This window comes from Haemorhous mexicanus, chromosome 16 (assembly GCF_027477595.1).
Source record: "Haemorhous mexicanus isolate bHaeMex1 chromosome 16, bHaeMex1.pri, whole genome shotgun sequence".
NCBI lineage: Eukaryota > Metazoa > Chordata > Aves > Passeriformes > Fringillidae > Haemorhous > Haemorhous mexicanus.
Window position 1 is genome coordinate 10,751,712 of NC_082356.1, and position 27,949 is coordinate 10,779,660.

A 27,949-nucleotide genomic window follows, 5' to 3' on the forward strand; every position below is an offset into this window, starting at 1 on the left:
ATGATGAGGTTGGCCTACTTACCGAAATGGGATAAAACTAATCACATCTTTCCAGAGTTTAAGGAGCAAGCAAAAGTAAAGCCTTAAGATAAGTTCAATGTGAGCAAAAAACCCAGGAAAAAACGTTGAATTTGTGTGAAACGACAACCTGCAACATTTATCAGTATTGTAGATCAGCCTGAGTTACAGATGTGCAGAGAATGGAGGCATCTGTATTGTAGGAAGTATTCTAGTTTCCTGTAAACCCAGATTTTCTATAAGCTAGAAAAAGAAGTTGAAGTAATTTGTAATTGCTAGACATTCAAACCTGTAATTTTAATATTTGGGTGCATGAAATGCTCAGGATTGTATGGCTGTGGGAACTGATTTACTGATCTACCCCAAATGGTGGATATTTTTTATATATATATATATATTTTATATATATATATAACCTCCCCTCTCCTAGAGAATGTTTTAGTAGTAGAGGTAGGTAATGACTGAAGGAGGCGTGCAATGACATGGATTTTTTTTCCCCTTCTTTTCAAAATAATACATACTGCATAAAATAAAGTATCTTACTCTGCTGCCAGGTTGGTATGCTCTCATTTCATCCACTGACAGTCTGGTTTCTTTTCCAACCTGAAAGATCATTTCCTTTTTTATGTCTTTCAGGACATGATTGAGACTGGTGGAACAATGAAAGCTCTGCTTTCCAAAATAAAAGACAAGAAACCAAGGGATGGTAAGAGGTAGATCCTTGTAAGGTACAAGGATAAAGCCACTAACTAACATCTTCAACTCATTTGGGTCAATAGGCAGTGTATGCTGACAGGTGCTTGTTTGGCTTGAAGTTTGGAATGGGAGGAAGCAAATGCAGGAAGTAATCCTTATCCAGCTGCTGAAAAATTAACTGTTTCTTCAGCTGGGAAAGGGACCAGGGCACTGCCATCTTCACTGCTCAGATAATTATAAAAAGGTTTTATGGCTCTCTCCATGCAGTCATCAAGTCTGCTGGATTCCCTGTTTCTTACTTTATGTTTGAAGGAAATTCAGCTCTTTCCATAGCTTTTCTAACACCACCTCAGTTGCCTCCATACTAGAATGACAACACTCAGAATATTTCTTCATACTGTCAACCATAGAGGTTTTCAGAATCTGAGAGTCTGTCAGCCCTGGGAAGATGACTTCAAGTAGCATTCTAGATCTGCTTTTAGTAGATCTCAAAAGAAATTGTGTGGAATATCCCTGTGTCTGTCAAGTAACCACAATGCTCTGTAAAAACAGTTGCTTTAAGCATCAGGTATCCAGACAGTCTTTCTAGAGACTGTCCAGGAGGTTCTCAGGTTCTTCTGAAGTGCACAGGAAAAGCAAGAATAGATATGATTTTGCAGAAGAAATTGTCCTTTTCTCCCTTCCCCCGACTAAAATCATTACCAGCCACTTGGACATGCTTCCCCCTCTGTGCTATTCTGGTGTGCATTGCTGCATGGAAGGGCAAAGATCTGAGACACGGGATTGAAGGGAACTGAATACAAAGTCGAGCCACTTGGACAGACAGATCAGAGCCTTTGCTTCTCCCTCCACTTCCAGGCTGAACACTCCTTCTTTCTGTGCAATCATCTCACTGTTTTAATTGAAGTGCATGATTTTAGACACTTATGGGAAGTGTCGAGAGCCTGGGTTCCCCCCCCGGCTCCGCCTTCCTTGTGCAGGAGCAGCCCGGAGCTGGGGCCGAGGCCCCGGCGATATCGAGCGCTGCCGCTGTGGCCCGTCACGTTCCGGGCCCCGGAGCGGATTCCTCCCCCTCCGGCCGGTGACCGAGGGGGCACCAGGGCTGGAAGGAGCGGGGACCGAGGCCCGCCCGGCGTCACCGCCCCCGGCCCGGCCCCGACAATCGGGTGCTGCGGTTGCCGGGGAACCGCGGGCGCGGCCACAGCGGCTGTGACGGCGCCGCCGCCTCAGTTGCCGCAGAGCGCGCTCCGGGCTGGTTGTTCGCAGCCTGGGCTCCTGCAACGGCTGCACTCAGCGATTCGCTCGGGGACTTTTTCACAGAGATTGTCTCTGCCAGCCATCCCTGGACTCGCAGAGCTTTGGTCTCTGCCAGCGAGGAGTCCTCAATTTCATTTGAAGGTAAAGATTGATTGTGCTTTTTTGTTTTGTCCCATCTGTGCTCTGAAAGAGAATTCCAAAAGGAAACAGAGGATGGGATAATGTGCAGCTGAATAGATGAACGATATATGGTCTACTGATGGTGCTTTTTTTCCACTGAAGAAATGCAGAATTTCCTAAATGTAGTAGTCTATAGGCATTTTTTTTCCCTATAGTGATGACTTAAACTGCTTAAAGGTGAATGAGTTCTACTCAGGTGTCTGTGGGTTGTTATGGTCTGGTTCTTAAAATTATTAGGGAGATGCTCCTGAATTAAGGTGCAAACAGGACCATATGCCAAAGTCAATTGTCTGGATTTGATGTAACAGCAAATGTGAGGAAGAGAGAGAGAGAGAAATAGAGAAGGGAGTTGGGGAGGGGGAGAGAAAGAGAGTGACCAATTAAATAGAAAGTAGAAAGTATCACCATTGCATGGATCTCACTGGCATTCCATGAAATACTCTTCTGGTCTTCTCTGTGGTGAGGTGTCACAAAACATGAGACTCCAATGGATTCATGCAGATTTGGGCAAGGTGGGACTGCCCAGGTTCCTGCCTGGGGTGGGGCAAGTTGGACTCTGTCTCTTGCTACTTTCAAATAAGATAAAATCTTTAGCACCAGTATATCCTTTTGAGCCTGCTGTGAATTGGGTTGTGGATTTTCAGATCTGTTGTGTTCCTTTGCATGCCCTGCAGTCACCTGGTGCAAGGCCTCAGGAATGGGTCTGGGGGCACTCTGGAGGTCTTTGATGGGTTCTGACACCCCGTCAGCTGCCCCTGATGGGAATGTCCCCTGGATGTGGCCTTCTGGGGCTGGGGGGTTTTAGAGCTGAGCCAGATTGTCTGAGGGAGGATGGGTGTCCACTGCCCCTTACCAGAGGTTGTGCCACAAGCCCAAAATTTCCTCTTTCCCCCTATGTTGATGGGAGGTTTGTGTGCAAAGCTGGCCTCAGCAGATGAGGCTGTAGCTATGACTTCCCCAGCCTGAAGGCAGAGAGAGCTGATTTTCAGGACAGCTGCTGGGTTTGGCTTGGTTGTGGATACATTTTTCTCAATTAGCCTTGTTTAGTTCTCCCCAGACCTGAGCTAGGAGGACAATAGTGTCTCCTTGATCTTGTCTCAAGTTCCCTTAGGTGGCTTAACTCACAGTCCCAAGTTTGAATAAGGAGGCATTTTCAGGGAGGGGTGGGCTTCAGTGGTGGCAGATTCTTGATTCAGTTTTGTCAGAATGGGCAAAAAGTCCTTCCTAACAAGATTTAAGCCATTAGCCATTACATTTCAGTCTCTCCCAAGTCCTGTGAGAAGCAGCTGAGAGAGCAGGGGTGCTTTAGCCTAAAGAAGAGGAGGCCCACTCTAGCTATTTTTAAGTAATATTTAAGCTACAGCTTTGTCTGTTCCAACTCTTCTTAATATTCATCTTCTGAGCTCCAGGTTTCAGTACAATCCATATTTAAATTGCACAAGGCAGCCATATAGCTCAAATAAAGTCCAACTAGAGGCCTAACAATACTAGCTATTTATGCCAAACAAGCACTCAGCTACTTTCAAATCATATCAAATTGTTTAGCACCAGTATATGCCTTGAAACTGCCATGGATTGGGTTGTGGATTTTCAGAGTTCCATTGTTGCTCCTTCCAGTTTTGTTGAGGCACTGTCGCCCTCTGTGACATCATCCCTTGGAGATGGCGTCTGGATTGCCCAAGAAGACACCACCACCTCGTCTTTTGCTCAGGGAAAGGCTGAAGCCAGACACTGTGAGTGGCCACTGGGGCTGTGTTAAGGCTGGTACCTGCCCTGGTGTCCCTGCTCTCCCTGGCCCTGTTGTCCAGCAGCGCTGTGAAGCTGCAGAGCCCCTCCCCAGCCCTCTGTGCCGTGCTCCTGTTGCTGGGGGCTGTCCTGGTGCAGCAGGGAACACTGTGGGATGCTTCAGTTGTGTCTTGCCTGGCTGTGCCAGTGGAGCCAAGTGAAACCAATGTACAGCTGAAGCCCTGAGCAGGTGTTCTGTCCCTTTCCCTTTGCCACAGGAATTCCTTCTGTCAGACTGGGCACTCACCTGTGCTGCTCTGACCATCCTGCCCTTGGCCACCCGGGCATGTCGGGGAGGAAACCTCAAACTCTGCCCAAAGCCTTGGGAGCCATGGCTGGTCCCAGCTGGAAGAGCTTCCAAAGCAGCTGTTCTCTCCCAGCTGCTGTGTGGGCACAGATCCAGCCCTGCAGGCAGCACTGGAGCCCGGGCCACAAAGGTCCCTTGCTGTCTGGAGCTCCCTTGGCTGAAGATGCCCCAGTGCTGAGGCTCTGTCAAGGAGATCCCTCTGTTTTCTTCTGTGGAGGGCTCTGTCAGCCCAGACAGAGAAAGCAATTTAACAGGGAGAACCAAAACCTGGACACATTCCTGTGCACCTCCCTCTTGGTACAGCTTTGTTTTCTTGCATCTGTTGGACTCAGCCAGCAGCGATATCTCCTTGCTGTGAGTTCTGAGTGTTGTGCAGGGATGGAGTTCAGGCAGTTCTGAGAGCTCCTTTCCATTCTCTGGAAAGGTCGCTGCCTCAGTCCAAGGAAATGTAAGAGGAAACAAATGCCCAAAGAGCAGAAATCCCCAACCATGTCCCATCCTGTCCTGGAGAAGCCAATAGGACAGAGCCATGTGGCTGGAGTGTGTGTATTGCACTCTGTATTATTAATTTACTGATGCTAAGGATTTCAGCAGGAAACTTCCAGGGCTCCCAGGACTGTCCTAGTGGCTGTGATCACAAGTTATTCACCAGTGCCACTTGTTCAAGAAAAGCCTTTCTGAACAAGCCATCTCTGAGGCTCTAGCTGGTGTATTTTTGCCTTTCAGCTGCTTCCCTCTAAGTTCCAGAGGGAGAAGACTCCCAGCAGGAAGAAGGAGGCCAGCACTGGGGGGAGTATTCTGCCCAGAATTGGCCCATTTCCAGACAGGAGTGAGACTGGTCCAAAGGTAGCCTTTTCCTGCTCTTTTCCTTTCTGTTGAACATGAAGTTTGAAGGGGGTGTGTGCTTGTGACAGGCTTGCCTCCAGCAAAACAGCTCAGTTTCCAGGTGCTGTTGTCATTGCAAACTGCTGGAAGGGGTGGACTGGGAGTCCTGGTGTGCACTAAGCAACACAAATAACCTCTGCTGGAGCTGCTGGGCTGTGCTGGAGTGTAGCTGCCATTGCTAATGGGGGAAGGCTGGGGACACAAAGGCACAACATTGCCATTTGCCATTCTCCTGCTGAGAGAGCCTCCTCTAGCTTTGGTGTGGTCACTATCAAATGCTTGGGGTCACAGGATTCCCTCCAGAGTGGCAGTGTTGGCCTTTGAAGGCCAAGGATCTGCAGGAATTACTTCAGATTTAGCAAAACAAATTGCATTCCTGCTTTGGGCTGGAAGAATGTGTTGGACCCTTACAGGGTGTTAGATTATGCAGGCTGCCAGATGTGCAGGGGACTGGCCCTGGGCAGAGGGGAATGGATGTGCTTTATCTGGATCAGTGCCTACTTAGAGGTGTGTTTAAAGCTGCTTTTCTGGCAGGATGGGCTCAGTAGAAAGCACAGTCCAAAGGGGTAGGTGACCAAGGTGGGCTGTTGAGCAGGAAATTGGCAGCAGGAGACATGGAACAAAGTGGTTAAGGATTGTCCTGGAGAGGGGCATTGGGAACACCTCAGGGAAGGGCACAACTAAGGGACAGTGTGCTGCAGCCATTCCCTTCAGCAGAGTGTGTCTGCTGTGAAGTCCCATAGGAGACCTGCTTTTGACCTCCTCTGGTCCTGTGCTCTTCTTCTGATGTTTAAGTTCTAGAGCAAAAAAGATATTTGCAGTTGTGTGGGCCTGGGTTTCCCTGTCTCAGAATAAAGGACATCCCAGAATTTTTTCCCATGGAGTCTCCTGTAAATCCATGGGTTTGACTTACTCCATGAATGCTCAGTCAGTGCCCCAGAGCTCTGTGACCACATGGGCACAGGGCTGTGCTTAAGGGAAGTGCTGCCTGGCATTGTGGAGAAAGAAACCTGGAGAAATAGATGCCAAACGAGCAGCTTGGCCTGAGCCTGCTGTGTGTGGCCCAGCAGCTCTGGATCACTCAGAGCAGAGGTGGGTGAGCCACTGTTTGCCCAGTGTGGGCTGGGCAGACGTGCTCGCCCAGAGTCTGTACTTCCCTGGGGATCAGTGGAAGATTCTCCTTCATGAACCTTCCTCCCAGCAGCTGAAGCTCTCCCTGCTCTCTCTCACCTCTCCAGCTGCCGTCAGCTGCCCCAAAACAGAGCTGGTTTGGGGTTTCCCCACCAGAGGTGGTATTTCAGAACTTCGTCGCTCGGGAGGTCTCTGAGATGGAGCTGTCTCTCATTAATAAGGACAAGGTAAGTGCTGGCACCCGGAGCTTTAACACTGTGCTGGAAGAGGAGAGTGCTGTCATTCCCTGAGTGTACAGCAAAGCAAGTTCTCTGCTGCAGCACATGCAGAAGAAAATGTCTCAGCACCTTGTTCTGCAAGATGGTGGAAATCTTCCTGTGCTGGGAATTGTCCCCTGATTTTGGCCCTGCATTGATGGTGTCTATCCCAAAGGAGTTTCCTTCTCTTGCAAGCTCTGGATTGACAGGAATGTTGAGGGCTGTACAGTTCTTTCCTGCTCTCATGCTGTGCCTTGAGTCTATCCCACACCCTGTGTCTCCTTAATTAATCTTGGCTCCTGGTAGGAGTCTCTGCCTCTCTCAGACAGTTTGGCTCCCTTTGTGCAGCTGACAGTCACAGCTCAGGGGCTGAGTCTCCTCCACTTTGTGCTGGAATCACTTCTCATCAATGGCATTGGCACTGCAGGAAACGTGTTCTGAAAGAGCCCTGCAATCAGGCTGATGGAGCAGAAGCAGTGAGAGGCCTTTAGGTGCCACTTCAGGCTCCTGCTCAGCTTCATCCAGTTCTGCTCAACTTTTCCAAAAGGAACAGAGTGCTCTGCTTTCCCTTTGGAGAACCACAGCAGATCCAAAGCCATGTGCTCCTGGAGGTTTCCAGCTTCACTTGAAGAAATTGGGATTGTTTTGCATTTTGCCAAGAGAGCTGAGAGGGGGGAAAAGTTGAAAAATGTCAGCAGTTGTGTTCCAGCGTAAAGAGGAAAACTTGAGACCATTGGAATTTCAGTCAGGGAATTATTTTCTCAAGGGGGGCTTGTGCCAAGTGTGGGCTGGTGGGAGGAGACAGGAGGGAATCCAAATCATCTGGTTTAGACTTTTGGAGAGCATTTTGGTGCTCAGGGGTTGATGCTCTCAGTGTGCCAGAAAATGCATGTTTGCTGTGTCTGTGAATGCCAGAGGGCAGAACCTGGCCTGCTGGCTGCAGGCAGGAATGCCCAGCAGCCCAGCCTGCCTGCACAGGCAGCAAGAAGGCCTGGAGAGCCAAGACTGGCTTTTCATCCTGGAACCACACTGTCAGTCAGTGCTGGTCATGTTTCTCCAGGCAGAAAAGGCCTTTGAAGCCCACAGTCAACAGGCACAGCCTGTCTGTGTTTCTGTCACTTTTGGCAAGCTGATTGCTCTCATGGTTTAATGATTCTTCCTTGCTGCTTTACTGCCCATTGCAATTCTCTTTGCCATCTCCTTGTTTTAGGGGTTGTCTTGCTGTGTTCCTTCCTTCTTTTGCTTTTCAGGTTTGCTTTTCTTCCCAGTAAGGCCACAGGGCTTGGTCTCCTCTCTTGCTGCTCTGCCTGCCTGACTGTATCCCCACAAGATCCTTACCCAAAGCTAGATTTGCTAGAAGGGAATTTCTTCCTTCCCCCAGGACAATGTGCTGGTTTGCTTTCAGGGAGCACATTCCCCCTCTGGAACATGACAACTGCATGGCTGTGTGGAGGCAGAAGCCAGCAGGTTTTTTGGCCTTGTTGAATAGGCAGATGACTTGGTTCAGGTGCTCTGTCTCCATCCTCCTGGTGCTGACCTGCTCAGCCCTTCCTTGCCAGCAGGCACTGCCCTACTGGCCCTGGCCAAAATGCTGGAGGCAGACAGAAGGGATTCCAGTTCACCCTTGTGAAGGATGTGCCTGTGCCTGCAGAGCTGAAAGTGCTTTGGGAAGGGGCCAAGGAGGGATGCCAGCAGGGCACGGACAGGTCTCCTCTGGTCCTGTTGGCACAAGTGGCACAATGATCATTTGGTGTCTTTGCTGCAGATTCCTTGGCTGGTGAAGGTATCCATGGAGAGCTGCCCTTATTTCCAGCTGGCGTGCCCCAGGGATGTGTACCATGTGGTGCCAGCAGGCGCCTCTGCCCCTGTGCGCATCCGCTTCAGCCCCGCCGAGAACAAGGTGAGAGTGGAGGAGCCAAAGCACAGAATGATCTGCACAGCCATTGTTTTCCCTGCACTCTGGCTCCAGCCCATTGCATGCTGTGAGCTTGGCTTCAGGCCATGGGCAGGCAGCCTGCAGCCAGTCACACCTTGGCCCCTGCTGGCAGGCACTGCAGCCAGGCCTGACAGGCTCTGCTTCCCCTCCCTGCACATCCCTGAGCATTCCCAGGGGAAGATGCAGAGGGAACAGGATGGAAATGACAGAGGGCTGTTGATAGATGTTGGGCCATCTCTAGGTCTAGGTGAAGGGGTTTCATTATGATGGAAAACACCAGAGGAACCAAGAGGTCAGAGAGCTTTCCTCCTTGCTGACTGGCACCAGCTTCCCTGCCTGCCCCTGGGCTGGAGCAAAGACGGTGCTTTTTCACCCCCTCTGCTCTCCAGCCTTGCAGCTGTGCTGTCCCAGAGCACAAATGAGCATGGTACAGCTGCAGGGCCAGGGCAGAGGATGTGCTGTGCCCGTGAGCCCGGCCTGGCACAGGCACACTGGGCTCTGGGTGCCCTTGGTCAGCAGGAGGTTGCTGAGCTGCAGGGGACTGGGACACCTGCCTGAAGGAGCTCGTGCAGGGCAGGTACAAGCTGCAGGCAGAGCTGTGAGCCCAGGGCTTGTGGCAGTGACACTACTGGGGCTCTGTCTTCATGCCTGTCCCTGTGCTTGCTCTGTCAGCTGGCACCCATCCCGTGCCAAAGGTGCTTTTGTGGGGAGGTTTGAACAGCAGTGCTGAGGCCCTGGCAAGTCTGATCTCAGTGCTGGGATCTGGAGGGTTCATGTTCTGATCTGGAGGCTTGTTCATAGGGAAGGGTTTAGGACATGGCATGGAAGGGAGGAAACCTTGCAGGGAAACAAAGAGAGGCCCTTTCCAACAGCATCCTGCTACCTCTTGGCACTGTTCTTCTCCTGGCTTGGTTGGAGAGGCAAATTTAGAGAGGAGTTCTGAGCCAACTGATGTTTCTACAGCAGGCCAGAGGTGCAGGATCTCTTTGGGTGCAGCTGTTTTCTCATCTTCCTTTTGCTGCTTAGAGCCAGTTGAAGACTTTGTCCTATTCTCAGACAGTTGGAATATAGAAACCTAGAGGAATGTCCTGTGTTCCCAAGCACCATGTTCTTTAGAATGAACTTAGGAATTCTTTAACAATCATTAAAATTTAGAGTAAAATTGTGGTGGCCTAGGGTATGGGTATGACCTAGTGATACAAGAGCTGAATGCCACAGAGATAGGTTTTGCAAAAGTGCCCCGGTGCCTTTAAAATGTGACATATTAGTAGAACTTAGTGCTCATTTTAGGGTGCAATAGGTAAATCGATGCCCTTGGAGCATCGATTTACCTATTGCACCCTAAAATGAACAATAAGTTTTTCTTCTGCTATGGGGATGGCACTAAATGCCCTGTGCTGAGGCAGTTTCTTTTCCTGCAGGATTATTGCCACCAGCTGGTCTGCATGACATCAAGGGAAAGGATCGTTGTGCCAATTCGGGCCATTGGTGCCCGAGCTGTCCTGGACTTCCCTGCCCAGCTGGATTTCTCCAAGTGTGCAGTCCAGGGCAGCACCCAGAAGACTCTGCTGGTGCGCAATGTCGGTACCCAGGCAGCTCGTTACCAGCTGAGCACCCAGAGGTGAGGCAGCTCATCTGTCCTTGTGCAAAACACCTTTGGGGGACAGCAGAGCTGGGAAAGAGCAGCAAAAGGAACCAGAGCATTGCAGCTGCTGCCCTGCAGCCTGGCTGGAAGGGAGCAGGATGGATGGCATCTGCTCTTGCTTTCTGTGGCCTTGGAGCTTTCTCTGTCCCAGATTTGCTGGAGGCTGCTGGAACATGTTGGTAGCTGGCTTGCACCCTCCTGAGCACAAGCAGCTTCTGAAATGCTTCCTCAGCACTGTCAGCCAAATAGACCCATTCCCTGAGAGGCCACAGGCACGTGGCTTTCCAGTGGTCCTGGAGGGGACCTCTGGCAATCATCTGAGCAAACACACTGCTCAAAGCAAGAGCAGAGTCTGGGGACTGCAAGGTGCCATTGGGAGATCTGGACCTGGCTTTAGATGCCATAGAAGGGAACAAACATATCAATGGACCTAGCTAAAAAGCAGAAGAAAACAACGTGTTTTTCAAGAAAACCCCCTCCGTCCCTTATCTTTTCTGCCTGTCAGTTGCAGTAGTGATTCATTGAGAGGATGGATCTAACAGGGTGAGAAGTGTCTTAAGGAGCAGCTCACAATGAACAGAGAAAAGGCCAAAACTGAGCTTGCCAGCCCCATCTCTTGGCAGTGGTTTTCATTTGGTTATTACAGTGTCAGGGATGTCTCCTGCACAGCTCTTCTATCTGTGGGCTCAGGGAACAGCTTAGTGCTGTTGGCTGAAATTCAGAGGAGTTGAGAAATGACTGCTACAGCAGGAACAGAAGAGTCTGGTGGGTCCAGCCCAGGGTGGGATGTAGCAGGTGAAGGGGCTGAATTGCAGTCAGTTTTTTCGGCCTGAAACTGAGTCCTGGACTTGGCTGGATCCTCTTCTCCTGATAATTTGAAAAAAAGAAGACACCTTCTTTCTCAGGCAAGCCCTGAAGTCACCTCCAGGAATGTTCTTCCCATCCTGCCGTCTGAGGGCAGGAGCATGTAAAAAGGGGCAGGAGTGGGAAGGGAATGGAATGGAAGGGAGTGCTGAAGCCTGGCCAGGGATTCCCCTAACTGGCAACTTCTCTGTTCTGATGAAATTTCTGGCAAAAGACTAAGGGAAGAATCCTGTGCCTTGCCCCCAGCAGGCACTGATCCCCCGAGCCCCAGCAGAGAGCTGCAGCAGGGCTGGCATCAGCCCCGGGGCAGATGCAGGAGCACGTGCACTGCTCTGGCTCTGGGGCTGCTGGGGCCTTGTCTTTCCTCCCCTCCCTCCAAAGTCTCACGTCCAGCCCATAAACATTGCTGGCCCAAGGCTTCTCCACCAGCCAGCAGTGATGTTCTCCCCAGTGGCAATGGGAACAGCTCAGCCCATCATTGCAGCAAGAGGTCCTTCATGAGCAGAACCTGAAGCAAGTTCATCAGCTGTCACTGCTGACATGAGCAAAGCTCAGCTTGCCAGATGTTCCCTTTGTTTTTGTGTGTGATGCATTCATCACCAAAGTCCCCAGAAGACACTTTGAAGTGACAGATTGACCAGCAGCAAAGCACCAAGGCCAGGAACTTTTGTTTGCTCAGTGGGGCTGTAGAAGAGCACAAAGCCCAGCAGCTGCTGGGCAGAAGCACTTTTCCCCTGGGCTGTCCCTGAGCATCAAAGCACAGAGTCTTGTGTTTGTCAGGCAAGAGCTCTTTACCTGGTGATCAATGCTGATTGCTCCTGGTAAATCCAAAGTGCACCAACACAGTTGCATAATTATTTCCAACACATTGCACAGAGTTTGTCTGGTGGGCCAAGCAAGCAGTTACCAGCCTGCATGACAACCCAGAGTCCCAGACTGCATTGCTGGTAAATACACAGAAACCTCCTGTTCTGTTTCCTTGATGTGCTCCTGCTGATGGTGCTTCATTGAGCTGGGATTGGACCCTTCGGACTGTAAATGGCATCCTCCTTTTGGGTCTTGTTTCCAGGTCACTGTATTGCTCTAATCTGCAGTTGCACTCTTTCAGAGTTTTGATTGCTCCTTTTCTTTGAAAAGGAAGCTCTCATTGAAATGCTGATAAAATGTGTCTTTTTGGCTAAATCAGGATGTTTTCAATGGAAAAGAAACCAAAGAACCACACTGCAACAGTAACTATTCCTTGGTCTTCAGGGAATAGTTCCTTCTCCCTGTCTGATTGCTAGGCTGTAATCTGCCAGGACAGGGAGTGCCCTAACGTTTGCATCTCCTGAGATGAGGTTCATAGGCAGCAGGAAAAGAGAAATTCCTGAGGCAGTCAGTGTCAAGTTGTCATGCAGATAGCTCTGAACCCTCTCTGTGCTCTTCAGAAACCATTCTCTGATGGGATTGGTGGCAGTGGGACCCTTGAGCCTCATTGCAGAGAGCTGGATGCAGAGTATGGGGGAGCTGAGGTCATTTTAGTCCCAGGATCTGGTGAGGGCTGGATCTCCTCAGCAGTGGCTCAGTGGCTGTTTCTGATGCTGTCTGTTCTGGCTGTCTTCTGCTGCCTGTGCTTGGTTTGCTCCCTGCTTGCCCCAGGGAGCTGCAGTGAGCTGCAGTGCAGAAGGAATCTCCTGGCCAGGTGTCCCCCCAGCCCTGCTCCCTCTCTCTGTGTTGCAGTCCTTTCTCCGTGGTGCCGGCCACAGGAGCTCTGGGCGCTGGTGACACCGTGCAGGTGACAGTGGGATTTCACCCGCGGGCCAGCGGTGACCATTGGGGCTCCCTGGCAGTGAGCTGCAGCACAGGTGAGTGCTGGGCCCTGCACGGGCACAGGACAGTTCTGCACCATGGCTCCGTGCTGTCCCATCCCCTGCATTCCCTCCAGAGGTACCTCCCCTGCTCAGCTTCACCCCAAAGCAAACTGAGAACTCCTTGGTCTTTAGGGGCTTGAGAAAGTGAATCCCCTCTAACAGGCAGAGATTTTGGACTCCTGTTGTGCTGGGAGTTGCTGAGTGGAGGAAGGAGGATCCCTGATTCTCCACTCCCATGTGGCTATGCCTGGCTGAAGTTTTATTTGATTCCTGGGCAGTGCTGTAGGTGAGGTCTCCATCAGACTCTCTCCAATGCAGTGGATTTCTTGCACACCTCTGTCCCATGTGTGTCTTCTCCCCTGGCTTGCCACAGACCCTTTTTCTCTGTGGCCCTTACACATAGATGTAGTTTCTGTCTAACAACATTTTCAGGTGCTCTAGTTCTTTTTTTTGTGACAAACCCAAACAAACTTCTCCCTGTCCCCATTTCCCAGGCTGTTCCTGCTGTTGCAAACCTCTCACATCTGTCTCCCATTTGATTTCTAGACTGAGGAATCCCATTCAGTCTTAATGGAGAAGCTGCTCTGTACTTACTCATCTTTCCTTTGTCCCTTTTTTATTTCATTTGCAATGCTCCAGCTTGGTTTTTCAGATCAGAACAATATCAAATATTTCAAGACTGATGAGGCTTTGGCTTTGGCCAGGGAGATGATGATGATGATGATGATGATGATTTTCATGGTGTTCATTTTGCAGTGGTTTGTCACATTGCAGAGCCAGGCTGGTTGTGTTTCCTCCCCTGTGTCCCCTCCTGCTGGGGGCTGTCACTTCACTTGTTCCTCCGGGCCTCCTTTTGCTGCCCACCTGCCCCCAGGCATATTTGCTGGTCAGCAACAAGGGATCCAAGGGATCAGGAGAGACAGAGTCTGGTGGAATGCCCAGGGAGAGTCTGGGCAAGGCAGGACTGAGCAGGGCTCCTCAGCCCTGTCACCTGAAGGACTTGGATGCAGAAATTCTGGTGATCTGAGTGGGTCACCGGAGCACATGGACCAATCTCCCTGTCCATACTGTCACCTTGGGGCCAAATCTCCACAAACACCCTCAGAAATAAGGTGTTTAAGGAGCTGCTCAGGACATCCCCACATTCTACACACAGAGCTGTCAGGATGGGATAAATGGACTGATCCACAGAACTGCTCATTCAGCTCAAAACTGGGACACTTTCTTCTGTGCCCTGTGGTTTGCTCCGTTCCTTCTGCTTCCATCAGGCAGTGAGCTGAGCAAAGACTCCCCTTTGCTTTGTTCCAGGGGAAGAAATTATCCACACAAAGCTCCACGGAGAAGCTGTGGATGTCAACGTTGGGCTGAGCACAAGTTCCGTGGAGCTTGACAAGACTTTCATCACCATGTCAAGCCACAGAACTGTGTTCATTGAGAACAGGAGTAACATCACAGCCCACTTCCAGTGGAAGGCTTTTCCTAGTGAGGAAGAAGAGAATGAAGAGAAGAGGAGGTTGGTTTGAAAGATGCATTTCAGTGAGATCCATGGCCCAAGAGTGAAACTAATGTTTGGCCTCAGGGGGGTGTTGGTGCTTTTGAAGGGTTTAGGCCAAGCAAACCATCCCTGGCACTGGGGTGTGTGTCCCTGGCCTTCAGGAGCTCAGCACTCAGCATTCCAGTTCCATTGATACTCCAGCCAGGGATGGCATTTTGGGAAGGAAAGGTCGATTGTGATGACTGGATTTCCTCAGGTTCTCATTGGGCTCTTGTCTCTCTAATCTTCTTCCTACATGACCTGGCAACATCCCTAAACATTTCCTGAATTGCCAGCCCCTTTTTCCAAAGGTGATACACCCTCTTCTTTCCCTTAGTTCCTTCAAAAGCATGGTCCAGGAGAAGATGGCAAAGGTGCCAGAAGACCCCATGCTGTTCTCCCATGACATTTTTTCCATCGAGCCAATGGTAAGTGATAGCTGAGAACCTCATTTTCCTCCTCCTCCTCCTCTTCCACTTGCTCCTCCCAAGCACCCTGCCCCCATCCCCCTTCCCCCGGCTGCAGTCACTGGGCAGATCCTCAGCTGGCCCCATGTGGTGGGAGGGAGGACATGGAGTTTCTGGAGTGGCTGCAGAGCTCCCTGCTCAAAGCATTTGTGCCCTGCAGGCTCAAGGCAGGGCTGGGAGCCTGACAAAGCCGAGCTCTGCTGTCAGGCTCGAGCTGCTCAAGGCACTGTGTGTGTGTCCCTGCAGTGTCACAGGGAGCAGTTATTGCAGGCAGGGGCTCCCCCAACACGTGGGGTTCAGCAGAGGCTGTTGGAGCACTGCCAGCTCACACACTGACCTGAAGCTTGCCACGGTTCCCTGGCAAAAGGAGGTCAAATTCAGCCCAAGGGTAATGCCAGAAATGCCAATCCCCTCCTGTAAACATGCCTTGCACTATTTCTGAGTCTGCCTTCCAGTGTCATCTGTGAGCCTGGACACCAGGGTGCAAGGTTGAAATGGGCCTTTGGAGTTCTCCTGCACACAGGGACACAAAACCTTTTCCTTTTCTGGTGATGCAAGCAAACTGCCACGTGCTCCCATCAAGCAGAGCCCTGATTCTGAGTGCTGGCATTGTGAGAGATGATGAGTACCTGGTGTGTGCACAGTGCAAAATCCCTTCTCATCTTGGAGTAAAGCCCAGAATAATCCCAACCTCTGCTTTCTTTCAAAACAGCTTAACTAATATTTGCATTTCAAGGAAGGGCATCATGTTCTCTTCTTGGTCACTCCTATGGCCCATCTAAGGCCAAGAGCCACCAGTGCACAGGGGCAGTTGCATCCCACTGTGGCTGCCAGCAGCATGATGTGAGCAAGAGCTTGTGTCAGAGCAGCAGGAATCTTGTGGAGAGTGGGAGCTGATCAGCTGAGCATTGAGAGCTTCCAGCGCTGGGTTGAGCTGGGTTTGGAGGGTTTCCTTGGCTCCTTGGGTTGTTCACTCATCACTGATGCTCTAAACAAAGGCTTACAGGAGTGTGGTTGCAAACAAGCAGTGTGAAGTGTGCAGAGCAATGTTTTGCTGTCTCTCTCTGTTGTAGGAAGGAGAAATCGGGCCGAATTGTTCGGCCGAAATCAAGGTGACCTTCAAACCCCTGGAAGCACTGGAGTATGGAAGTGTGGCTTACTGCAGCATCTCAGGTGCAGCTCCTTTGCCCTGCTTCTCTGCCCCTCAGTGAAGTCATGGTGCAAGCCTGAGCCCACTGGGCTCCCATGGAACTGCTGGGAAGAGTCCCTGGTCAGCAGGGACACCTCCCCCTAGACCAGGAAGCTCCAAGCCCCATCCAGCCTAGCTTGGAGCACTTGCAGGGCTGGAACCCCCACAGCTTCCCTGGGGAACCTGCTCCAATCACTCACAGTAAAAAATTCCTTCCCTAATATCTAACCTCAATTTCCTTTCTTTCAATTTCTACCCATTACTCCTTGGCCTGCCACTCCAGGACACCAGAGATGTTTTAAACTCAGCAAAGTGGTGGCTCAAATTGGAAAGCAGCCTGAGGAATGGGTTAGAAATTAGAAGTCAGCCCCAAGGGATATCTCCTGAGGGGAGAGAAGGGTCCAGATCTTCTCCTGCAGCATCAGGAGCTGGTTGCATCCAGCTCAGTGTCAGGCACTAGCACTGAGGCAGCCTGGAAAATGCAGTGTAACAGAGGGAATGATTGCACTGCAATGGACATCTCTCCCCAGGCCGTGAGAGCAGGCTGCCCCTGCAGCTCCGAGGGGAAGGCCAAGGACCCTTGGTTGAACTCAGCTCTCAGACTCTGGACCTTGGGAACATTTTTGTCAACACCCCCCACGTCTATGAGGTGAGCAGCAGGACTTGGGATGGATCCTGATGGCTCCTGAGGCAGCAGCAAGCGTGCTGGAGCTGTGGAATTCCTGCCACCCTGGGCACTTGTGAGCAGGGAATATTTGATGTCCTGCTCAAATCTGGGGGAGGTCAGGAAGGTGTGTCTGTTGTTCCTGAAGCCCCAGTCCCTGCTTTTGGGCAGCCTTCCTTAGGGATCAGCTGGGAGGCTTCCTGCACAACAACCCCTTGGCCCATGAACCCAGCGCTGGCTCCAAAAGCTGCATGTTCAGAGGCTTTTGTGGCAGTGCAGACACAAGGTTCCTTTGGCCTGGGCTCTGCAGAAGCAGCTGACACAAACTGGCTGCCTTTGAGCTTCAGCCCACTGCAACAGCTTCCAGGCAAGTGTCTCCTGCTGATTGCTGCAAGGCACAGGAAAGCCTTGGGAGTTCTCTCCCTTGCTGACCAGTCCCTCAGCACACTTCAGCCTTGGTGCATCTCTGGCTCTAGAAAGAGAAAAGTGTCCCTGGGAATAAAGCAAAGCATTTTTCTACCTATTTGCCTCCCGCACAATAGTATCAAGCTTGCCAAAAAAACCCATGAGAGATCAACTGAAGGGGTAGAAAGTGAGGCACTGCATCATGCCAGACATTTTCAAAAGCTTGGCTGGGGAAGAGAAAGACACCCTGAGTTTTCTTACCAAAAGTTGGTGCTGTCTGTACATTTTGATGCTGATGCCTCATTCCCAATGTATTGTTTTCATGGTGTGGGGAAAGGTGAATGAGCAGATGGTGCTGGTGGAGCTGTGCTAACTGGGGCAGCAGCAGCTCTGGAGTGATTCCCTACGCAGCTGCAATCAGCCCATGTTGCTCTCAGGACCAGCTCTCAGTGAGCTTGGTGATGCTGAGCAGAGGTGCACAGCTCTGTGTCCATGGGATCACCCCAGGGTGAGTGCAGTTCTGGGGAGTTACCTCTGCTCTGCAGGAAAACCCAAAGGCAGAACTTGTCCTGTTGTATCTTTTGACTTCTGCCACTCAGCAGCACAAAGCATCTTCTGCCTTTTCTGGCTGTTCTTGGCATCATGAGACAATAACTCCCAAGAAGGGAAGGTTCCACATGTATTTCCACTTTGCTTTCTTGCTGCTGCAGGTGAAACTGATGAACCAAGGAGCTCTTGATGCTCCCTTCACCTGTATCCCTTCAGCCACCAAGGTGGGCTCCTGCTTCAAGTTTGCACCCGAGGAGGGCATCATTGCAGCAGGAGGGAGCCAGACTGTGCAGATCTCCTTCAGTGCCACCGTGTTGGGCAGCTTTGAGGAAGAGTTCCAGCTCAGAGTGGCTGGATCTCCTATGCCTGCCATCCTGACCATCAAGTAAGGACCCTAGGAGCTGGGTGGGCACATCTGTAGCTGTCTCTGGGACATCCCCCACCTACCTCATGTTGGGCTGGAGCAGAGAAAAAAGGTGTTTCCTGAGGTCTGAATCTGTGCTCTGATGCTGGCACTGCTTTAGTGTGAGGATGCCTCCTGCCCTTGGTGGTGCCTGGGAGCTGGAATGACTCCTCCCTGCAGAGATCTCCCTGTGCCTTGGGCCATGGCAGGCAGTGGGATGGATCAGACTTGGGCAGCAGCTGCTCTGGGATGTCCCACCTGAATGGGCCAGCCTGGCTGATTCTGCAGCAGCAGCAGTGTTTGTAAAAACTTGTGTTAATAATCCATTGCAGGTGGGCAGCAGCAGCCTCAGCTCACCTCTGCCAGCCCTGCTGGGGGGGACAAGCTGTGCTCCCAGCTCCTGTGCACAGAGTGCTCTGGTGCCTCCTTGGCACAGCCAGGAAAGGGCTGAGGTGGGAGTCAGGGAACTGCAGCAGGAACTGTCCCAAGGACTTGGGCATCCTCCCGTGGGCTGGGGCCATGGCAAGAGATAATCCTGGCCCAGCACAAGGGAGAAGGGCTGATCACAGGGGAAGCAGAGCTCAGTCCTCAGAAGCACAGCAGCGTGAGGCCTTGTCCCTGCCAGCCTGAGCCATGTGCTGCTGGGATAATGTAGTGGGAGCAGGAGAGCTGTTCTGGCTGCTCTGCAGCTTTGGAGCTGGGCTGCTGCTGTTGGCAGGCACTGGCTCAAGGCAGTAAAGAAATGGAAGCAATCTGCACTGGATTACACCAAGAAGATAAGGGAGAGGGATAAAAAAGAGCAAGGAAGTTCTTACCTAGCAAGAGAAAAGTGGCAAGTAGGTGTGCCCACAGTGGAGAAACAATGATGCTGGCTTTGTTTTTGGAGGAAAAGTGCTGCTTTTGTATTTTGGAAATCAAGAGGGAACCTTTCACCATCAAAGAATTGATTCTCCTCTGTCCCTCCCCAAAAGTGATCAGGGGTGTTTCTGCATAAGCAGCTTTCTCCTTGGGCAAGGGCAGGTGTCTCTTGTTGAGATGTGCAGAGCAGAGCCAGGTGCAGTCCTGTGAACACAACACAAGGCCCAGGTCACTGCTCCTTGAGTTTGAACCAAAAGGCAGAGTGGGCGTTGATTGGCAGCAATCATGAAATCAACTGGTGAGTGTTGTGCAGCTTCAAGTGCTGATTTCAGTGGATGTTGGTGACTTTTGGAGTTTGTCTGCTGAGTTCAAGAACAGCTGAGGTGCTGTGCTGGATTCAGGACACCCTGGTTTGGTTGCTGAAGCTGTTGCTCTTGGCTGTGCCAGCTGGTGCACTGCTGACAAGCTGCTTCTTTCCTCTGGGATCCATCTGTCCCCTGGCTAGAACTGTTGCTGCTCCTTTCAGAGGATGATTGGGCATGGCCTGGATTGATGTCTCAGAATTCTGTCTGTAATGATTGTGTGGGTCAAACTCTGCTGAGAAAGCTCCTTCATGGGAACAGCAGTTCCAGCTAAGAAGGAGCAAAGCAGGGAACCTGTGGCTGCAAGGGCTGCTTACAGAAGTGTGTGGGGACACCTTTATGTCCATCCCCTTGCAGACGGGGAAACTGAGGCATGGAGCCATGTCTGGGTGTGTGTTCAGGGTCCTTCATGGGACCAGCAACAACCTGGGGGCTTCTCCTGCCTGCCCTGTGCCCAGAGCCCATCAGTGGCTGTTGGCTGCTGGCCACTTGGCTTTAGCTGCCTCCTGTGCACGGGGCCCTGTGCTGAGCACATGGGGCTGTGTTGGTTGGAAACCCAGGGTGCCCTGAGCCCAGGTTTTGTGCCCCCGAGCCAGGACAGCCAGACCTTTGCAATTCCTTTAACCGAGCCGTTTCCTCCTCTGTCCTCGCCCTCCAGGGGCAGCGTCAGTGCACTGAGTTTACACTTCGACCTCCCTGAGCTCGACTTCGGGGACATCTCCTTTGGTGAGTGTTCCCTGGGCTGGGACACAGCCTCAGGAATCTGTGCCTTCCAACAGAACAGCATCCCTCACTCACGCTCTGCCCCAGCAGCCTCTCCAGGCTGTGAACTGCAGGGCTGCTGCTGCCTCAGGTGGCATTTTGCCATTGGGAGATCCAACAGAAGCAAGGAATATAAAGTCAGTGTTTTCTGGTGTCTCTGTGCTGCTTTGAAAGACAGATGTCTGTCAAGGAAGGTGGGAATCTTCCTGCAATGGAAAGATGAGCCCATCCCTCCAAATAATTCTACCTTTGAAATGAGAGGGCTCCCAGGCAAAACTATGGGAAAAGGAATAACAGTTCTTTCCTAGACTCGATCAGGAGAGCACAGATAAGAAGGCAAGAACAGACGTTTCCCAGGCGCCAAGTCCCGTTTTTCCCCTTGAGTGGAGTTCGGGTCCCAGCAGGAGGAGCTGTGGGATCCGGCAGGGCAGTGATCCCCTCCCAGCCGGTGCAGGGAGGGAAGGAGGGAAGGGAAGGGAGGAAGGAAGGAAATGCTCCTTTTGCAAACTGCCAGAGGGCAGGGGGATGTCGGCAGTGCGGAGCAGCAGCAGGCAGGAGCAGGGCAGGCAGGCAGGGTCGGTGGCAGCGCTGAGCTGCAGCCAGGGCAGTCCCGGGGCCAAGCACACAACCTCCCGCAGCAGCAGCGGCCGAGCTTCGATCCCCGAGCGGGAGGAAGGGAAGCTCCGCTCCCTGCCCGAGCTCAGCTCCGACTGCACAGCTGCCCCCGGCATCACGCCCGAAATCCCAAAAAACCCCGAAGGGAAAAGCCCAGCCCCAGGGCCAAAACACCCCAAAACCCCTCTGCCCCTTCCCAGACCAAGGGCAACATTCACTGCCAAGCCTAAACCCAGAACAATGAAGTTCCTGAACTTTGGAAGGAAACTCATTGCCTTTCCTGAGCTGCTTCTTGCCCAGCCTGCATCAGCACAGAGGCACTTGTCAAGTTGCCTTGTGAAGAAATGAAACAAGCAAGGCAACAGATAGAAATATGGTTCTGAACCAGGAGATTGATCCTGCTGAATCCAATTTCATTCCTAAGGTCTCTCCAGCTGAAGGCAGCTGTTGTATCTTTGCTTCTTTGTGACTGTTGACTGTTGTCTGCATGTGCTGAGCTCAGTCTCATTTGAGGTTTTGACATCTGGGTTTGTCCTTTTTGTGCCTCTCCTACCTCCCTGCTGGAGTCACTGCTGGAGCTGGCAGTGGTCATTTGGATGGGCCCAGAGAAGCTCTGGGCTGCAGCTGCAGTCCCCATCTGTGTTCCAGGGACTGTTGGTGAGCAGGCCTGGGGAGAAGTCTCCTCCCCACAGAGCTGGCCAGCCCAGCCAGGTGTGCCCTGCAGAGCAGGTTGTGGCTGCTCTGCGGGCTCTGCAGGACATCCCCACCATGAGTGGCTGTATCTCTGGCTTTCCAGGATGGAAAGCAAATCTCAGAGCTAAAGTGGGCTAAACCCTTGCAGGCAGCAATCCCAGTGAGCAGCATGGCTGTGATGTCCCTGTTTGTTGGGTGAGGTGGGACCTGATTCCTAATTGCTAATCTCAAAGCAAGGCTTGGGTGTGCCCCCAGCTGAGTGGGCTCTGAGCTGTCCCGTGCTCAGTCTGTTTGGCCCAAATCAAGAGATGCCTCAAGGATGCTGCAGAGAGAAGCTGCATTAGGGTGCTTTGCCTCACGTTCTAATTCCTGATTCCATCCTCACTTTCTTTTGCTGTAGCTTCTTCTCAATGACGACTCCCTGTTTATATCTCTTGAAAACAGTGAGAGTGTTGGCAGGCTTCCCAGGGAATTTGATAGCTTGAATTCTCAGAGTAAATGCTGGGTCTGGATGCACACCCATCACTGAGAGATAAGTGGTGCTGGTTTGGGGCAGGTGAGGGAGCTCCTCCCCATCCCAAAGAGAGAAGCTTGCAGTGTTGAGCAGGGCTAGGAGTGGGCATTTTCAGGGCTGCAGTCTGGAATCTGGAAACTGTGTCAAAGGGAACTATTTTCAGGGCTGCAGTCTGGAATCTGGAAACTGTGTCAAAGGGAACTAAGTGACGCACCTTCTCGGTGTGCTGTAGTTCAGATAATAAAGAGCTGAACTCCAATCCCACTTTGGTCCTGCCAGGATATTCACCCCAGGATCATGCCATCATGGGTGCCTGACTGGATATTTGTGTCCTTTGCCAGGCTTTCCCTACACCCAGCGCTGTCGCCTCACCAACAGCTCCGCGGTGCCGCTGACGTTCCAGCTCCGCATGTCGGACGATGGCACGCAGCCGGCTGTTGACAGCGTGGATCAGATCCGCAGGCACAGCGACCCAGCCTGGAGGAAGGGAATCCATTTCTATGTTGAGCCCAGGGAGTTCACCATGAATCCCAGCCGAGGGACCATCCTCCCCCAGGGACACCAGGACATCGAGGTACAGCCAGAGTCCAGCCACAGACGCTGCAGCACCAGGGCTGAAGCTGCACTGGAGTGTGGGAGGGCTTTAGCTCTGGTGCCAGCTTTGAGCATGGTGGGAGGGAGAGATCTGCACTGCTGGGAGGCCTCTGCTAGCTGGCTTACTCGGGATGTTCCTCCAGGAGCACTGTTTGGTTTCCAAAATCATCTGCTGAGGTCACATACCTTATGGTCAAGGCCTGAAGCCATTCTTGTGTTTTTGAGAGCAATTGATTTGATTGCAAGTGGGCAGAGCAAGGATGATGGCAGAAGGTGGCTGTTAGAGAGATGTCATTGTATAAAGCAGTTAGCTTTTCTTCTTGGTCTCATTTCCCCCCTCCTGGGGAGCAGAATGATTTGTGTTCACTGCAGGAATCTCTAGAGGGGACAGAAAACTTTGCAGCCATGTGTAGTGGTTCAAATTTATTTTATTGATTTCTTCTTAAGTGGTTTGTTCTGTTGTACCCCCATGTTCTCCCCGAGTTGGTTTACCCCTGGGTTTCACCCTCCCTCAAAGCTGTCCCTCATGCCATTCCTTGCCCCTTGTTCCAGCTCTTTCCCTGCCTTTCAAGGCAACCCACCCCCTTTTGTTCCCCAGCTTTCTTTGCCAATTTGACCTCGAGCCATTCCCTGTCTGCAACACTCCTTTGGAATTCCCCTATTCCTGGAGGTCCCATTGGCCCTTGTGAGCTATCCTCTCCACCCTCCTACCCCAAGTGGCCCCAGATGTACACTTGATGTAATCCCCTCACTGCTCCCCTGAGGATTCCCTCTTGGTTTGCTGTTTGTATCCCCCCCCCTCCCCCCCCCCCCGATTTGTGCCTGTACAAAAGCCATTTCACAGGAGTGCCCAGGGCTCTTTTGCCTCTGATCCCCTTGCTTGGAATAAACCCTTCCTTGTGGAACTTCAAGACAGGGAGCCTCCTCCTTTCTTCTCTGCCTGCTCCCTGTCGTGGCTTGTCTCTTGCACCATAGAGCAAGTGGCTCTGAGGGTTCTGCCTCTGGTAAGTGCCCACCCTGAGGCAGTTCCCCACTCCTGGCATGGGGCCAGAGTTCTGAGAGCCAGCCCGGGCTCCGGGTCCCACGGCAGCCATGAAGTGCCCAGCACCTGCTGGGCCACACTTTGCCCTCAGCTTGCTGCTGTAAAGCTGAACTCATTTTGTTCAAGTCAGATTTCCTCTGCATGGATGTTATTGTAGTCAGATGAGAAATTGGACCCCTAATTTGAATTCAGTATTGCAAAGAGCTTTAGTCTAATGTCTGAATGTAGCTGACCTATGCCCTGATAGCAAGGTGTGTTTAACAAATCTGGTATTGCCAGAAGGCTTTTGTTCCTCTGAGACTGTGCTCTACACATGGAGCTGCAGAAGAATGAAGGCCAAATCCTCCTCAAGAACTGGAGGATATCACAGGTGGGTAATGAGCTTTTGTAAGGAAGAATTTCCTGTTCTTCTCTTCCACCAGGTGACCCTGTGTTCCAACACGGTGATGGAGTTCCGCCGGAGGATGCTGGTGGACGTGGAGGGCATTGGCAAGGGAGTGACAAAACTGTTCATCACAGCCAGGTACCAGCCCTTGCCTGGCCTCCCCCAGGCACTGCCTTGCACAGGCTTTGCTGGCTGCAGCTGCCAAGGAGAAGTGCTGCTTAATGGCCTCATGTTGTGCCAGCTGGACATGAGAACAGCAGGGCTTGGGCAGCAGCCTGTGGTGAAAAGCAGCCCTGCTCACAGCCCAGCACGGTCCTGGGCCCTCTTCTAAAGGGACCAGGAATGATATCATTTCTTGGCCTGGGTTTTGGTGCTTGAGGTGGAACAAATTTCCCGAGGGCCTCCTCTCCTTCTTGCTGCAAGAGGTGGAGTTGTGCTGGTTGTGACCAGCGTGCATTGGTTTGGGCCACAGCAAGCAGCCTGCTGAGAGTCAGGCTCTGCTTCTGTTCATGAGGGCACCTGGCAGGGGGGAAGTGGCTCTCAGCAAGAGTGGTGAGGGCAAGGTCTTAGGAGGGGAAAGCAGCCCTGGATGTGGCAGCTCAGTCCAGTTTTTCTCCTTCCCTCTCCTTCCCATTTTGAGCTTTAATATTCTCAGAGTTGAGACTAAAGGCCGTTGTTGCTGCAGCAGAATTCCATCCTGCAGTGCTGCTGTGGGTGCCAGTTGAATGCCCAGAGGGATGCAGCTCCCTGGTGCTGTTCCCTGTCCCAGGCAGAGCCATCCAGTCAGTGCCTGGGCTGCCATTCTGTAAAGCAGGTGGAGCTGGGGCCATTCAGTGCCTGGAGCTGTGCAGGGAAGGAGGGAGGGAGCTGCAGGGCCTGGGAGGGGGTGATCAGCCACTCTGGAGGGCAGCTGGTGTCTCGTGCCCTCCAGGGCTGGGGCAAAGGAGCTGAGTTCTCAGGCAGGGCAACAGCACCATGGCAGAGAAGGGAGTCATTTTTCCTGAGACACTGGAGCTGTGTGTTCCTTGAGCCTTAGTGAGCCCTGATCCTTGTTGGGAAGGCTCCCCCAGAGCTCGTGGATCACTGGGACTGTGACAGGAGTCCTTGCAAGGCTTCTTGGGCAAAGGAGGGGCTGAGGCAGCTGTGGCACAAAGTGCTCTGCCTGGGGCACTTGGCAGCCTCTGGGTGCTGCCTCAGGGTTTGCCCCTCCTTGACAGGACCTGTTTGAGTGGGAAGAGGCAGAAGGCAATTTATCCCTGTAGGGCTGTTAAATGTCCATTTGACAGTGACCAATGTGTTCTGCTGCATTGCACAATCTTTGGGGGTAAACGTTCTCCATTCTCTCAGTATCTCTGATTCCCCTGGGGTCATCTCTTTGCCCAGATGTCTCGTTCCTGAGCTCCAAGTGTCCCCCTATGTGCTCCAGTACGATGAGTGCCACCTGAAGGTGCCCTATGAGAAGAAGCTCGTCATCAGGAATCCCAGCCACCTCCCTGGCTGCTACGGGCTTATTCCCCAGGTTTGGCATCACATCCACCTCCTCCTGTCAAATATTATTGAGGAGATTATTAGGGGAAAAAAATGGTTTGGATAAGACTTTGCTGCTTTCTATTCAGTCTTAAAGATCGTCTGAGAACAGGATCCTACCCGAATGTAAACTTGAGGAGGCAGTGTAAGCTGCTGAGGGAACAGTTGATGTTCTAGTCTTCAGGGTGTTTTCTTGTGGGAGATCTTAGAGGGTTGTGAAAAGCTGCTGCATCCAGAGACACCAGTGCCTGTGCTGGCAGCCTCCTTGCAGGATCCCCTGCGAATGTTAAGCCTCCAATTCTTGCATCTTGTTTGTTCCTTTTACCTTTGTCCTGGGGAGTTTTAAACGTGTGTGTAAGTTGCTGTTGCGGTGGATGTTAAGGAGTCTAAAGTTTCTTCAGAGGTGCCTCTGAAGCTGCATTTCATTCTGTCCCTTCCAGAAACGCAAGGAGGACTCTGCTGTGTTCTACTCCAGCCCCCAGCCCTGTGGGATTGTCCAGCCCCAGAGCACAGCAGAGATCCCAGTTGTGGTGGAGGTGCAGGCGCTGGGCGAGCATCGCACCAACGTTCTCATCGGCGTGTTCGGGGATGAGAGAAACCCCCTGGTGAGGGCAAGGGGAGCTGTGTGCCTGTGGGCAACTGCTCCTGGCAGGGGCACAGGGACAGGGATTCTTCTGGGGAAAACAGGCACAGGCTGCTGTGGAGAAGGACAGGAGGGATGGGTGGCACAAACAGCTCGTGCCTTAGAGGTGGGAATCTCAGTGTCTGACACAGAATGGAGTTGGGCTAAGCTGGGATCCAGGGTCATTTTAGTTCATTGTTCTTTAAAATGCTGTTCACTTTGGAAACATCTGGTTTAAATGCCATCTCTCTGAGCACAAAAGAGGAGGTCAGAAGACTTCTAAGAACCTTGAGCTTTCTATAAAAGAAAGGAAAGCTGGCATTTGAAGTGTGGATGCAAAGATTGAAACTTATCTTAAGACATATGGAAATGGTGATGCCAAATTCCCTGGATGGCAGCAAACATCTGAACCTGGGCCATTGTGGCACTGCCTGTAAATCAGTGAACAGGAAGGACAGGCAGTGCAGGCTGTGCCAGGGAGCCTGAAGTTTGACAAAACAGTTGCTTTCAACTCTCAGGCTGCTTCCCTTAAAGAGGAGGGTTTCTGCCCACCAGAAGAACCAGTTGTTTAACTGTCAGCATGGTCTTAACTAGAGATTTCTGGCAAATCTTTTACCTTTGGGCCAATAATTTGTACTTTGAAAGGTTCTCTTACCTTAATCCTTTTCAGTTTGGAGGTGAACATGTAATTTTCTTTTTCCCCAAAAGCCCAGCATTTCAGCTGGAGAGTGCTAGGTGTCCCTAAAGAAATAACGTGAGCAGGGTTGAGCTGTTGAAGGTTTTTTAGGTTTCCCTGTTGTGGTTTGGTTTGGGTTTTTTTAAAAATCTTTCTTGCTTGCTTCCTGGCACAGAGAGCACAATTACGGAGCTCAGGACGGCTGGCAGAAACCTCCCCAAGCCCAAGGGTGACAGAGCTTGGCAGGATCCCAGCACCACAGCCTGTGTATGTATGGATGGGGAATGTGACCTGAGTCACCTGGGAGTGCTGGAAAATGTCAACCAAGGCCCCAGCAGTGTCAGGGGAACATTCCTGATAAATCCCTGTTGGAGCTGCAGAGTTTCTGGCCTTGGGCACTGGGGGGGGCTGTGCTGGCTGGGCACTGGCTGGGTCTGCCCCTGGGTCTGCCTCAGATCTCCCCTTTTTGCTTGCCTTCTCTGTCCTTTCCTCTCCCACTGTGCTTTTGGCATCCCCACAAGGTGTTCATGCCTGTCCTCTGGAGCTGCTCAGTGCAAGCAGTTGCAGCTGCTGCAGCAGCTCAGTGTCATCCCTGGGCTGCCTTTAGAGCAGAGCTGCTCCAGCCTGGATTGGGAAGGGCTGGATCAAACCATTTCTCAGTTCAAGGTGCCAGCACCCAGCCAGGGGCTGCATCCTGACCAGGAGCTGCTGGTGCAGGTGTCCCTCCCTCCCACTGCAGGTCCCTGTTCATAGTTCTCTTATTTTCCAGAGATGAGCTTCACCCACCTAAATTCAAGCCCCAACCACCCAAGGAGCAGAGAACCGGCTTGGACTCCTCAGCATCTCGATGGCGGCACTTCAAAATCAGAAAGGAGGAGCCAGTCACAGCCCTGAGAGAAGTGCAGGATCTTGCCCAGTCTTCAGGAGCAGAGGTAGATTTTCTTGTCCACCCAGTGCTTGTGTTGCCTCCCCAGCCTGCCAGCACCAAGTCATGCTCGTGCTGACCTCCCTTTTTGCTGCCCTGCTGTCCTGTGCCCTGGCAGTGGGCTGGGCAGCAGGGCCAGTGGCTGGACATGGGGTGAGTGGGAGGGAGAAAGAGGAGAGTTTTCCTTGGAGAAGCTGACTCAGATCCTACAGGCCTGTGCTGAGTGTGGGATGTTTTGCCTTGTTTCCTTCCCAATGTAAGATGAGACTTTTATCTGCATCATCATGCTCAGACCTCCAGCTTCCTTCCCAGAGCAAGCTGGGATGAGTCCTGATCTCCATGGAGCCTCTTC

The 27,949-nt window shown here is 51.9% G+C and overlaps 1 protein-coding gene across 1 annotated transcript; it reads left to right on the forward strand.

Annotated features, from left to right (window-relative positions):
- LOC132334652 (hydrocephalus-inducing protein-like) lies at positions 1-27,676 on the forward strand. The gene is made up of 15 exons (XM_059860748.1): positions 1-8; positions 1,695-1,923; positions 6,367-6,486; positions 8,282-8,416; positions 9,874-10,073; positions 12,681-12,789; positions 15,886-15,985; positions 16,532-16,650; positions 17,781-18,004; positions 19,901-19,968; positions 22,168-22,400; positions 23,885-23,985; positions 25,231-25,366; positions 25,875-25,979; positions 27,647-27,676. Exons 1-15 carry the CDS (start codon positions 1-3, stop codon positions 27,674-27,676), a joined length of 1,917 nt encoding a protein of 638 aa, XP_059716731.1.
- Positions 27,677-27,949: the final 273 nt, after the last annotated feature.